General features: G+C 39.6%; 1 protein-coding gene across 4 annotated transcripts in view; it reads right to left on the bottom strand.

Annotated features, from left to right (window-relative positions):
* LOC149314926 (uncharacterized) overlaps window positions 1-14,711 on the bottom strand; it is a 130,848-nt gene that overhangs the window by 98,352 nt on the left and 17,785 nt on the right. For all 4 annotated transcript variants that reach the window (XM_089522139.1, XM_089522142.1, XM_089522140.1 and 1 more), the window contains one exon: window positions 5,624-5,833. In XM_089522139.1, coding sequence (XP_089378265.1) covers window positions 5,624-5,833 — 210 coding nt within the window. The remainder of the gene's footprint in view (window positions 1-5,623; window positions 5,834-14,711) is intronic.

Below are 14,711 nucleotides of genomic sequence, written 5' to 3'. Positions count from 1 at the left end.
TCTCAGATTCAGCAAGTAAATGATCACTTATCAGTGTAGTCAAATAAGATTAATATCCATGGACCTAACAAATTATCTCCACAATGTATTTTCTTATGCCACCTTTATAAACATTCTTTCTATGACTAATTAGTTATACAGTAAGCACTGATAATAGCAAGTAACATCTGGTCATGAAACAATACAAAAAAGTATTTCATGATTAAAATATTGATTAACAAATATGTGTGTCACATGAAATGTGATTCTCTACCATCAATGAGAGGAGAATATCTAATCATTATTCATTCTAAATATACTGCATTTTAAGCCCAGGCTTATCTTCTACAATTTTTGTATCAGTTGTTTCATGCTGCTGAAAGCCAAAAATAGTGATAGAAATACAAAGTTCTCCAATACCTCAATCCAGTTTTTAGCAAGTGTAGTGGAGTCTCCTTCCTTAGAGGTCTTTAAACAGAGGCTGGATGGCCATCTGTCAAGGATGATTTGATTGAGAGTTCCTGCATGGCAGAGGTTGGACTGGATGGCCCTTGTGGTCTCTTCCAACTCTATGGTGTTTATCACATGGAGGTTTTTGCAGCTCAGATTCGGGGTGACTCCTGGTTCAGCTATGCGAATTCACATTATAATGTGAATGTTTTATCACACCTGGTTTTAACCAAAGTGTGATCATAGAACCCTAGAATCACAGAATCATAGAGTTGGAAGAGACCGCAAGGGCCATCCAGTCCAACCCCCTGCCATGCAAGAAATCTAGATGCTTTGATCTGGATTTCCTGCATGGCAGGGGGTTGGACTGGATGGCCCTTGTGGTCTCTTCCAACTCTATGATTCTATGATTCTATGGTTGCCCCTCCGTTGCCCTTCCAAATCGAGGGGGAATCGAATCCAAGGCAAGTCATGTGATGCAGATTCAAGCAAAGTGGAGTGAGTGCAAATTGTATTACCACACTGGTGGGATTCAACTATTCAAATCGGCACCCTTGTACATGCTCAGTGGGGGTCTGAATGCACCGTGACCCTGTACATTTCTGGGGTGAAAAGGGGTGCAAGTTCTTGTTCCCTGTTTCGCGTAACTGCATGATTGAATGAATATTTGCCTAATGAATATTTCTGTGTCTTCTTCATCCCCCTTTTTTATTTTTCCTTCCATTTCAGCAATTTCAACACACACATAGATAGATAGCTAGATAGACAGACAGACAGACAGAGAGACAGACATATCTGTATATTCACATTCACGCACATATACACATACTGTATATATATTCCCCAAAAATGAGTTGCCCTGAAAGTTGCCCTGAAAGTGAAAGGACCACTGAAAGGAAATGTGGGGAAATTGCAGTGCCGCATCATGGGAAATTTGAAACCTGGGGGGTTTGCGGTGGTGTACCAGAGCAGAAGCAAAGTTGCATTCCACACCAGACCAATTCGGAGTGAAATCAAAGTGAGCTTGGGAGCGATTTCTGTGAATTCGCTTGTTACCGATGTCACCAAAATGAGGGGTCACTTTGGAATCACTGCGGAAGCCCCACGGAAGGAGCCCGCATAGAAAGGAATCATGTGTGATAACACATCAAGTTATCGCGTGAATTTGCATCGTTGGACCAGCAGTCATATCAGATCTGAGCTGCAAAAAGCTGCAAAAACCTCTGTGTGATAAGGCTCTATGATTCTGTAGAAATAATGCAGTTTGACACTCCTTTGAATGCCATGATCCATCCTACAGAATCCTGGGATTTATAGATCAGTGATTCTCAAAGTGAGTGGTATGCCCCCCCCCCCGGGACAATGGAAAGATCCTGGGAAGTGAGGGGGAAAGGGACAGTAAAGGGTGGTTAAAAAAGGGGGTGGCAGGGAATGTACTGGTGTGCAGGAAAGACAAGGCGAACCAGTCGCCTTCAGGCACATGATAGGGATGAGGAAATATAGTATGTGGCGATGGGGTAAAAGCAGTGGCAAAAAGGAGCTTCCACATTTGGGACCCAGCTTAAATTTTGTGAGATTTGCTGGGACTTGGCTGGCAGGCTGGAGCTGTGCTGCTGCTCTTGCCTTCTTTTGTCAGAAAGACTGAGAGGAGAGGCAGCAGAAGAAGCAATGTTTGTATCGGCATGAGGACGGTGTGAAACTGTGTGGGGAAGGCATGGCTCTGGGGAAAGAGTATCTGGGGTCGATTCTTCATCTCTCTTGGATTGAGAGTTATTCCTCACTGGGGACAAAAATTTTAAGGCAGCTACACTCTTCCCAATCCTTGACTGAGACTCCTTCCTCACCAAGGGGAAGTGTCTCCCTAATGCACCTAGTCACCTAGTCATTGAGGAAAGAACAACTGAGCAGCCAGTCAGGCAGCAGCCAATAAGCCTCTCACCCATGCTGGCTTTTGCCTCAAGGCTGGCATGGGCAAAAGGTTTCGTGGTTGCTGCTCAGACAGCTGCTCAGTTGCTGCTTCCTGCGTGACTAACTGCCAAAAGAACAGCAACAGAGCAGCTGTTCAAGCAGTGACCAAGAAGCCTCTCCCCATGCCAGCCTTGTGGAATGGCCGGCATAGGCAAGAGGCTTCTTGGTCTCTGCTTGACCAGCTGTACAGTAACTGCTCCCTTTGCAGGCAGTCACCCTGGGAGCAGCAACTGAGCAGCCAGCCAGCCAGCCAGCCTTCCTTTTGCTGGAAGGCTTGTGTAGGCAAGACAGAGGGTCGGGACTGAGCCTCTACTGTCGCTACTGCTGTATTTGCACATGAGATGCTGAGGCACAGGTGGTCAGCTGGGTGTAGCTGAGATAGATGCCTTTGGCTATACAAACGCTAGACCTAATATCAAGAAATAGGTGGGGGGTGCTAGGGTTCTCGCCCATGAGGAAAGGGAGCCAGAGGAAGGGAGCACTCTGCTCCCCAAAACCCCTACCACCCTGGAAATGGCTGCCGTAGGCGGCCGGGGGGGGGGAGGTTATTCGCAGTTTTTCCACACTCATGGGAGTCTTGTTCCCCTAACCCCTGTGAATGTGGGGGTCAACTGTACATTATCCAGAGTGCATTGCAAAATGGGAGTGAGGATCATTACCCAGAGCACACCGCTTACGCATATACACACACACACACACACAAGTTCTTGGGTCTCCCTCTCTACTGCGCCAGGGTTTCATCCTCGGCCGCATGTTCTCAGAGACAGCTTTGCATGCCAGAGAGGGCATATGTGCCACAGGTTCACCACCACAGGACTAGACGATCTTCCACTGTTCCAAAGCCATAATACCGTTCCCTATACAGGTGACATAAGGTACAGGGGTATCTCTTGCCAACAAATCAACAAGTGCAGGTAAGCTTTCGCCATGTAACTGTGAGAGAAATGAGTAATACAACCAGTTCTATTGGTGAAACTAGGCAATCTGTATCAGTTGTCTCTATTTATGACTCATTCCACTTTGCAGGATATGAGCCAGAGCACATAAAGCAGAGCAAACAGAAACTGCAAACAGAATGTAAGTGAAACTCCTTACACTAAACAGTTTTTACTATACTATCTCCCCAAAAAGGACTGATGCAAAAACAAAATATTAGGACAATCGCCAATGGGAGTGCAGTGAACTAGTACAAGAAATGAAAGAGCAGTTAAGTCAGGGATAAAAATCAAAGAGTATGTGGTTCACAGGTAGTCTCAACACCATGCTTTGCAGTCGCTGTTGCCACTAGCAGTACTGAATTTGCTGCTGAACGAAAGCAGCAGCAAAACAAAGCAATTCCTCCTTTAAAACAAGGCATGCAGGAAGGCTATCAAGAATGTGGAGACGGGTGAGCTAAGGAAGATTCTTTTCATCTGGCAGATTCGTGTTGACTAGTCCTACTATCAGGATCCATTATCAGGATCGTGATGGGAAGGGGGCTAAAAAGGATGGGTAGGAAATAGTTATCCTGATGCCAGACAAGGCTACAGTCTCCCAATCTACAACTATCCAAATCCACAGAAATCCACAGAAAGGTTTGTCCTGCCACTACTGGAAGGGGATCATAGATGCTACAAAGCCTCATTCTGTCACATTCCTAGGTTCAGTCTGGGTCTGGCACTGTAATTAATGGCATCTTAGATGGATGGATGGAAGGATCTCCCTCCTCTGACCATGCCAAGTCCCCCGCCTCCCTGCCACTGAGGCCTTGGAAGTAGCAAGCTCAGTGGAAACAGCAGGCAACAGCAAGTCCTCGAACATCCCAGGAATATCTTCCTCATAGCCACTGGAAGAGGCCATGACAGGATCACAGAAGAAAAAGGGCCACTAGCTCCTAGCACTGATAGGAGCAATAGGCCACAGGCAGGATAGATAGCTTTTTTAATGTAAAGGAAATAAAATAAGAAGTAAAAGTTAATGAGCGAAACAAGAGCAAGAGCACAGCCTATACAGAGCAGAGACAAGAACTAGACTGATTGCTTTGTGGGTTCCTCTCTCTGGTAGCTGCTTCTGTGAAGTTTTCCCTGCTGACCATAGTGAAGAAGAGAAGCAACCCACTACTGGATGTTTCCACTCCACTACTGGAAAATTACTTGATTCCATGTTGCATGGCATCTCAGTTTGAGATGATAGCATTTCAGTTTGATCAGTATTGTAATGAGCACACAAAGAACCAGCTAATCATTTTTCAATTCTATACTGCAGGCTGGATGAATGATCAGGATGCCACCCACCAATAAAAATATATAGTGAACTATTTTAATGTTGCTGTCAATTGTTGTCAAGAGACTTTGATTTATGGTAACCCAATGATTTAAAAACCTCCAAGCATTATTATAAGGCATTATTATGAAGGGGGGGGGGTTAATCTCACTCAGCTTTGCCCACCAGCATTCTCTGTGCAGCAGCAGGGAACATATGGGGGGGAGGGGAACTGGGTATGCTTAGCTTGGAGAAGAGAAGGCTAAGACGTGATATAATAGCCCTGTTTAAATATGTCATACTGAGGATGGAGCAAGGTTATTTTCTGTAGCGTCAGAAACCATGGATTCAAACTACAGGAAAGAGGATTCCATCTCAGCATTAGGGAGAATGTCCTGACAGTAAGAATTATTTGACAGTAAATACATTCCCTCTGAGTGTGGTGGGGTCTCTTTGGAGGTTTTTAAGCAGAGGCTGGATGGCCATCTGATGGGGATGCTTTGATTGTGTATTCCTGAATGGCAGAGGGTTGGATTTTATAGCCCTTGGGGTCTCTTCCAACTCTATGATTCTGTCATTCTATGATTTCACTATTAACAACCAGGTTGTAAAAGGCACACACATGTGAAACTCATCTAACTGCTCAGCATGCAAAGAAAATTGCATGAACCGGTCCTCCCTGGTGGCGCAGTGGTTAAATGCCTGTACTGCAGCCATTCACTCAAAACCACAAGGTTGCGAGTTCAAGACCAGCAAAAGGGCCCAAGCTCGACTCAGGCTTGCATCCTTCCCAGGTCGCTAAAATGAGTACCCAGACTGTTGGGGGCAAATTAGCTTACTTGCTAATTAGCTTACTTGCTGTTCACCGCTATGATCTTTGGAATAGCGGTATATAAATAAAAAAAACAAAAGAAACATTAACACATAGTTTTAGTACAATGTTCTGCTCCCCTCAAACTCTATATAAAACATTAGCTATTCTTACCTTTTTCTTTCCATCTTCTCCTCAAGAGCAGCAACAGCTGGGAAAAGCTCTTCTGGTTTGTAGGAGCCAAGATTAATTGATGGAAATAAAATATTATGGCCTTTTTTGTCTAACGTGTGGCATACTCTAGACACAAACTGAAGATGAACAGGCAATACACATCTAGGACAAGCTGTACATAGAAGGTGAATAAGTGGATAATCCACATCCCTGGAAAGAAAATAAAGTTCAAGTCAATATTTATGCATGTAAATATTGACTATAAAGTTACTGCTAGACAATTCAGTCGTGCAGTTGTTTGTTTATTCAGAAGAAAGTCTCATTCAGTTCAACAGTGACTATTTTAAGGCAAGAGTGCATAGTATTGAAGACATCACCATGCTATAAATTAGAAGACCTTAAGAGGGCCTCTCTGCATAAGTATAGACAGTATACTTCCAACACGTTTTACATTTTGCACACTACCTCTACAACTGCCACAGTAGCTCAGCATTAGTGCCATTAGGCCAGCATCCCATCTGCATGGGGTATTTCCTCGGAAAACTCAGATAAATTTATATGGCAATATTTGGGTGCTGATCAGGTCCATACTAGATTAGCTTCAACTTGAAATCATTTCAGGCTCAAATAGTTTAATTATCAAGACTGTAATAAAAATGAACTGTACACATACCATTTACAGTAATTTGTATTCCACAAAAAGATTCTAGTTCAGAGTTGTAACACTACTCAACTGACTAACCATCTACTATTTCATAACAGTTCCCTTCACTAAGGCATGTCTTGCTTTTTTAAAAAATTGCAATGTGATATCAATTGATGAAAGAGTGATTACTACTTGCTCCTCAGAGTTTATACCCACAAACATACTATTCATTTAAAAACTGATACATAAAATATAAATATATATTTCAAGTAGATTTACTTTGTTTTCTGTTCTTTACAACAATAACTTATGGACTGAGCAGGGAGACATCTTTCCCCCAATGAGGGAGAGGGTTCCCCTGCTTGGTCTATGAGCTATCTGTGGTTCCTTTGTCTACAAATATTTTCTCTGTGTGCTTTATTTATTTACTTATTTTTTTATAAGTTTTGAATTGTCTGGACTCTCCTTGGAGTTCTAGCCTAAAAGCCAAAAACAATACAATCTGTTCAGTATCACTGTCATGCATTTATATTTGTATAACATTAATGAATTATGATGGTGGAGAATTTTATTATTTCAGAATCATAGTTAAATAATTCGGAGCTAAGACCTAGTTCCCTTCTGAATCAATCTCACTATGTCCGCACCAACAGCTCCTCCATCTCCCACCGTCAAGAGATGCATGGGAGAGACTGGAAAATGTTACATTTCCAATAAGAGCCTGAATACTTAAAAAAATATTTGACTGATTTAATATGTAAAATGTGAATATTTTACAAAATATGCTCATATATGTTGTAGGGCTATAATATTTTATTCATATAATAAAGTAATATTCTGAATGGCAAACCAGTATTCTGATTTGGTTATTTCGTATGGATGATTTACTTCTACTTTTACATTTACTCTGCCACAGAGTAGAATGCTGAGAAGACATATGCGTGTATATAAAAACATATACACAAAATGAAATAGTACTGAATGCATGTAGTGAGGAAACACTGTTAAGTACCGTATTCAGTGATTAAATTAAGAGAGTAATATTAGACCAGCTTGGAAATTTATGGTGATCTGTGTAGTAATGAATGATAAAAATGATTTCACTTCCTATGATACACATCTTACTCCAAAACACAATGTTTCAGCCAATCTCTTTCAAACAAGTTACAATTCTTCACTTCTCTAAATATAGTATACTTGTACAGATATAATTAAACAAACTTGGTTAACCACTGAAAAACTGCCTCTTATTATTCCTTAATGGTTTTACATTTATCTAAGAAAATGTTAGACATATAGTTCTTTGCCCCTTTGCTGGGTCTCCAGAAGAATTCATTTAACAGACAAAAAGGAAAACACTCCTAACAAAAACTAAAATATTTAGAGCATGTTGCAGGTAAAGGTGTGTGTTTTTACAGCGCACAAGCTCCTTAAGTAGGCTATTTATCATCCTTTGAAAGAGAGGACCAGAAAAACCAATACTATGTGTGTGGCCTACATTAACCTCACTTAATGCACTCAATAACTTTCCCCCCCACAAAATCATGCTTTTTCTGCACCATTCATAAACTGACAGTAACTTTTTACTGAAGTAAAATATTCATTGTCTGTTGTCATTATTTGTTTTAATATATAATCTTGCTAACCAAATGAACTTAAAGCAATGCAGATAAGCAATGGCATGCACAGAGTCACTTAAATGCCAATTTGACTGTTTCATAAACCTCGGCATTCTTTTCCTGTGAGTTTACTTTCAGTTACTTAATTGAAAGTAATAGCCATTTACAAACGTCAGCCCTGCCATAAAAAGGCTCTCTTCCGTGTCCAAGAAACCTTTCAAGGCTTGAAGCACAACAAAAGCTAATAATTAAAGCTTTTTTTTCTCTACATCAATAAAGTAGTGAAGGGTAACTCAGGATATTCCAAACCAAGTTTTACCATAAGATGTTGCTGTGCACAAAAAGTGTAAATCCAAATGAAAAGCTCAGCATAAAGAAAAAACTGTTGTAGGCATATCACACAAAGGTAACGCAATAGCCCAAAATTTAACTTAACTTTGATCTTGATTTATTTTATTAACCATTTTATTGGGAACTGTTTTTAATGGTATTTTAGGGTGGGAAGGAGACTGGGGATCTAGGATCTAATATGTCCTGCTATGCTTTTATCTATTGATATTCATGTTTGATTTTATTGTTTTTGTTTGTTGTTACCCGCCTCGATCCAATACAGGGAGAGGCAGGATACAAATTATTATTATTATTATTATTATTATTATTATTATTATCTTAATGAGTTCCACAGATTTCAACAGAACTTTCTTTCAGGCAAACATACTTCAGATCCCAAACACATGACATCTTTAAAATCTTGCTTAAAAGTATGTACAAAGTAAGAACAAGAGAAGATGTACACACACATAACAGCCTACCAGAAACAGAAAAAGTATCTGTTTGAGGTATTTGTGAACTATATATCTATCCTATGGAATACAGCATAGCCACTAAGACAATGAACGGGCAAAGTAAACCACTTCAGATATCAGTGAATTGTAAACTTCCAGCATTCCTAACTGTTGGCTATGCAGAAGGGCAATACTTTGCCCTTACTTGCACTAAGTGAAAGATTTCCAGAAATATCTATGGACACACACGCACACACACACACACACACAGAGAGAGAGAGAGAGAGAGAGAGAGAGAGAGAGAGAGAGCATTTAAGCTTTCCAGATATTTGATGTATAAAATGCTTTGTGCTGGCATCCAAACTATTCTTAAGGCACATGTGAGGAGCTTGAGATTACCCAGTGGAATGCTGACCTTTTTCTCTTTGAACGTCATCTCTATTTCAAAAACAGTTTGAAATGTTGCACAAGGGCTGCTGTTCAAGAAACAAAATTCTGAAGCCTCCATCTGTTCGCACAGAAATAATTTTGTGGCTTTTGGAATCCTGATTTTTTTTTCCAGATGATAACAAATATACACAGATAATGGACTTGAGCTGCAAAACAATTCATTCTGAGGTGCCCAAGTACAATGTAAAAGCTGAAAAGGCAATCAGTCAGCACTGCCGATAACAAAAATTAGGTTTTATTAATATTTCGCTTATGGATTTTACATAGACTTTAGTCTGTATTCTTTAGGAAGACAAAATAAACAAAAAAGGTAATGCTAAGAAATAGAGTTTGCTTACTTATAAACAGAGATTACTTAATTATAATGGGGTTTTGAGTATGCAACTAAGCTGAAACCAGTTTGGAATTTTCTACAATACATATTGTGTTAACTTCACTCCTATTCTCTTTTGAGCATGCTCAAAATTACACTTCCTGAATTCAAGTAATTGTCCAATGCAGTAATACAACAAAAAAGCACCCACCAATGTACTATTGGAGGAGGAAGGATAGATTGCATGAATGCACAGGTGACCAGATGGCCAGCTACAGGTAAGCATCCTATTATGAAGTACAAACACTTCAGGATAGTATTTGTACATCATACATTTGGGTTTGATTGGGTGCTGATTAGCAGCTTACCTGAAAAAGCAGATGTGGAAAAACATTACGATAACAATGGTGATATTGCAATTCTAGCAAAGGCTGCAGCCACTGTAACACACGCATCATTGGGGTAATGCTGAATAAAACTACCCAAAGACTGTAACAGTTACCAAACTGCCACCAGGAGTTTTAAACTTCTCAATTATCTTCTTCAATGTTGTAAAGGTTGTCCATTCACCTGGAGGAGGCTTGGTATGTATCAATTCTAAAAACTGAATAATTCACCAATGTACTATTTATTTTTTAACTGGAGTCTATTCACACATTCTGAGAAGTAGGTTCAAATGATTCATATAATTCTAATGGCGGATCTTGATCTGCTATGGAGGATCACAGTTGATGAGAAAAAGCTCTCCACTGACAAGAGGAGATTAACCCAGAATTTGAATTGCCTTCTCATAAACTGTGCTGTTTTGCTGGTTGCTGTTGTGAAGGGTGGGATTAAGTAGCAGCTGAAGGAGCAAGAACAGTTGAATGCAGGTGACATACAGCTGGTTGCAAAACAGTAATGGTCAGTACTGACAAAACATAAGGCACTTATGTAGTCAGAAGTGCTAGAGAAGGTTGTTATTTTATATGACAACAGTGGCAAGACTGGTATACACAACTAAATGAAAAGAAAATACTGGAAATAAAAGACTGGATAAGAAAAATAATAGACTATTTGGAAATAGATAAATTAACTGAAATAATACAGAAATGTTCAATACAAAAATTCAAAAAGGACTGGAATCATTTGATTCAATATCTGAAAAATAAAGAGGGATAAAACTGGGATAATAGTCTGGACTGTTAAATAAATATGAAAAATATAAATAAAGATAGAGATGATGGTAAACACCAAAACACATGGAAGATGCTAAATGTATTTGATTTAATAATTATGTAGAAAAAATATTCTAAAATTTGATCACTTTATAAGGAGTAAAACATATATTATATCAGTAGTATTTGGATAGTAAGGAAGTGTTATGTTTTTCTGTATAATGTTTTGGATGTGTGTCTATGTATGTATGTTTTGATTATATGTGTTATGTATTTTTATATATACCAAATAAAGTATTTAAAACAAAGAAGTGCTAGAGATGCCGTTGAAATCATCAAGATTAATTCACTGGTTACAAACTCAACTGGTGTTGAACATATCAGCACCACAGACACTACTGAAGCAGGTCCCTCAAAATTGTGTGGACAGACACTGAAAGAGCAATGGGATGTGATATGTCACATCAGGAGGCCTGGGGACTGTCAAAGATGAGATAGATTATCTAGATCTATTTCATTTTGGTTTCACACCTAGCAAATGCCCATAAGGCTTTGGTTGCCTTGATGGATACCCTATGTCAAGAGCTGGATGGTGGAACATGTCTCTGTTGGTTCTGCTGGACTCTCCAATAGCTTTCAGTATCATCAACGACGGGGCGAAACAGACAGTTGGGAAGCTCTAACCACAAACGAATCAGGTCTGCAGTGACCTCACAGCCCATGCCAAAAGCAGGCTGCTACCGCTGGACCCAAACCACGTTACCAGGAGCCAGATTATCCCAAGTCCTTTTTACTTTGGTCTAAAGAACTGAAGCGTGGCCTCAGTGCAGCCTCCAGCTACATTGGAAGCATGCTTCATATAAACAGTGCACCTCCAACATGGCCAGAAGCTGCCTCTTTTAGTCTCTGTAGTTTCAGGCCTAAGGTATTCTTTTGAACAGCCTCAGTGGAATAACATGAGGAGAAGAAGATACTCTTACCTCCACCAGAGAGGGCTAGCTATAGAACAAGTCAATTGTTTTATTGGTTTTCATTGTGTCATGCCACAGCTGACTTGTGCTGCAGATTATGCAGGTGTATTTTGGTAAAAAGCCACAAAGGCAAGAAGCACGAGCTTCAGGCCAATCCAGGGGCAGGTGTGCAGGTGCATCAACTGGAAGCCGCACCAAAGCTGGCTAATTTGGCACAAACTCTACCACAAAAGGAGTGCAAAAAAACTGCTTCTTGCTGGTGATCTGTTCCGGAATGCGGCAGTGGCAGGCCTCAGGACCACCATGTCTGGTCACTGTGGTCCCATGCTAATCAGGGATTGATCAAGGCTGGAATGGCTGGGGGCGCCTCCAAGCTGCTGGTCTGTTCAACCCCAAAGTGACATGAATTGATAAATCCTCTTGTTAAATAGATGATACTGCTTGCATCTAATCAACCAATAGTAAGCAAAATTCTTGAATGTTTCACAGATTTAAGTGAACATTTTGAGACTTCTTTACAGTCCATTTACCAAAGAAGAGGATGTGATGAAAACTTTTGAAAAAAAGAAAATCTATGGCTCATTTTCATTTTCATACTTGGAAATTTCAATGATTTTTTTCAACATTGTATTGAAGGACCACATTAAGAAAGAAAGAAATTGTTTACAATACATTTAACAAATGTTTAAGAGAAAATCCAAAAAAAATCTCCAAAATTATGTTCTGAAGAATTTTATAACACTTTTTCTCAGGATCACAATTGTGAGCAATGGTGGCTAATAGTGGTTAAATACCTGTACTGCAGCCACTCACTCACAAACCATAAGGTTTCAAGTTCAATACCAGACCAGGGGCTCAAACTCAACTCAGGCTTGCATCCCTCCGAGGTCACTAAAATGAGTACCCAGATTGTTGGGGGCAATTAGCTTACACTTTGTAAACCACTTAGGGAGTACTGATAAGTGGTATAGAAATGTACTTGCTATTGCTATAGTACTTTCATTTGTGGATTTGTGGACTGATGAAGTAGTGAGAAAAATCATCTTCAGTTATCTCTATCACGTTTGATTCCTCCCTATAGGGGGAACAAACATGGAAATGAAGAGGGGTTTTCTCAGCACCAAGTCAAGCTATGGAGACCAAAAAGTTAGTGGTTCAGTTGTTGGTTCTAGGTCTCATATCAAATAGACCCTTTGAGTAGACCTAATGGTGCAAATAACTGGGAGAGGTCCTTGTTTCATTAAATGAGTGGGAAAGAGCTCCAGATCAAACAACTCAGAGGGTTGATCTTAAATCTTAAAATGATTTCTCCTGTCAGTCCTATTTTTTAGGCTTTAGCTTATCTGCCAGGTAAGACCTTTTATGATTACAAGGCCTCTCTTTAGTTGGTGAAGCAGGCATACTCAACTGTGGGACGTGTACTGATGGTGTGAAAGGACACTTGGTACCAATCACTGAGGAACAGTGTCAACAAAAGAACCTTTAGTACACTGGGAGACTTTGAAATTGCAAGTTAAACTATCATTAGTGGGGAGGCAGGTTAAATGGCATTTACTGTAATTTTCCAGACTGGAATCCTCAAGCAGGCAGCACAATTCTGGCAGGACCAGTAAGAACATGGAAAAATTGGCAGGAATCAACAATTTTTCACCTCTAAACCCAGGAGGAACTTGTTGATTGCCCTCCACAAGAGAAATTGTTCCTTTACATTTAATATAGTGGGAGGATACAGACGTCCAGAGAAGTAGAGACCCTCAGGCAGAAATGTTTGGTGCAGCCAGCAAAGTGACAAGAAAAAAAACTCCATCAGTCAGATGAACAAAAAGAAGTAGAAAAGAAGATAAAGTATAGTCTCTCACACATAAAAAGAAATACTTTTTAACCAATACTTTGGCTGTAGTAGATAAAACAGAAATGAAGAAATGGCAATACACTGGGCCCTTGGTATCCACTGAGGTTTGGTTCTAGGACTCTCTATGGATACCAAAATATATGGATGCTCAAATCCCATGAAATACAATGGCATAGTAAAATGATGTCCCTTATATAAAATGGCAAATCAAGCTTTGCTTTTTTGAAAATATATATATATATATATATATATATATATATATATTTTCAAACTGTGGATGGTTGAATCCATGAATAAGGAATCTATGGATACCAAAGGCCAACCATATTATATATACTCATATATAAGCCATACATTTTAGTCAAAACATTGACCCAAAAAACCTGGGAAAAATATCCACAGGTCAGCATAAGCATTGTAACTTAACTCTTATCAAAATAGGAACCATCCCTTTTATTTTTTTAAATGTTGTAAGTAAGAAGAGAATGAGAATAGCAAATAGGTAGAAGTATGCCTATATAGGAAATGTATGTATGGAAGTTTGAACTGTGTATACTGTTGAATGTCCTTTGTTTTTTGTATATTTGTTTTTAATTAATAAAATTTTAAAAAATTAAAAAACAAAATAGGAACCATCCCCTTCTCTGAGTAGAGTGGCGAAAGCCAAGAGTGCAGTCCATTGCATGAGAACCTAAAAGAAGCACAACACTCTATTCTCTCTACTGTGGCACTGCTTCTGACCTTTTCAAATGCCTGGATGGGAAAGTTGTGGCATTCTTTGGCAACGTTTTCCTTTGCTGCATTCTTTATTTCCTTTGTTACGTGCTCTTAAGTTTTACCCTCAACTTATCCACAGGTCAAATTAAAATCCATAATTTTGCCCTCAAACCCTGCCCTCGACTTATAATTCAGGTGGATTAATGGTTGGGTATATAGGGGAGAGGACTAGTTTAACACCCACATCTCTGCTTTCTATAAGGTTCCAAACTGTTCCTCCTGCTGGTGCAGACCCACATATGGTGTTGCACAGAAAGAACAAACAAAAAAACCTTAATGGTCCCTAAAAAGTCACATGTAATTCTATACTTGCACAAAGCCAGCACTCTAAGGGTTCATATTAGGAGATCTTTTGCATGCAAAGTATGCAGTTCTTAGTCAAGCAGCTCAAGTAGGCAACACAGACATTTTAGATAGAATTTTATGTGTTCTACTATCTCTCAGCACCATTGTGTGAAATGTCTGAACATCTAGAATATGGAAATAATAATATGACCTACCACACAAGTTTCTGTCAA

Source organism: Sceloporus occidentalis, unplaced genomic scaffold, assembly GCF_023333645.1.
Source record: "Sceloporus occidentalis isolate IW3139 unplaced genomic scaffold, rSceOcc1.0.p SCAF_4, whole genome shotgun sequence".
NCBI classification, from domain to species: Eukaryota; Metazoa; Chordata; class Lepidosauria; order Squamata; family Phrynosomatidae; genus Sceloporus; species Sceloporus occidentalis.
The sequence above is the reverse complement of the archived record's forward strand: the minus strand, read 5'-3'. Positions and strand labels throughout refer to the sequence as shown.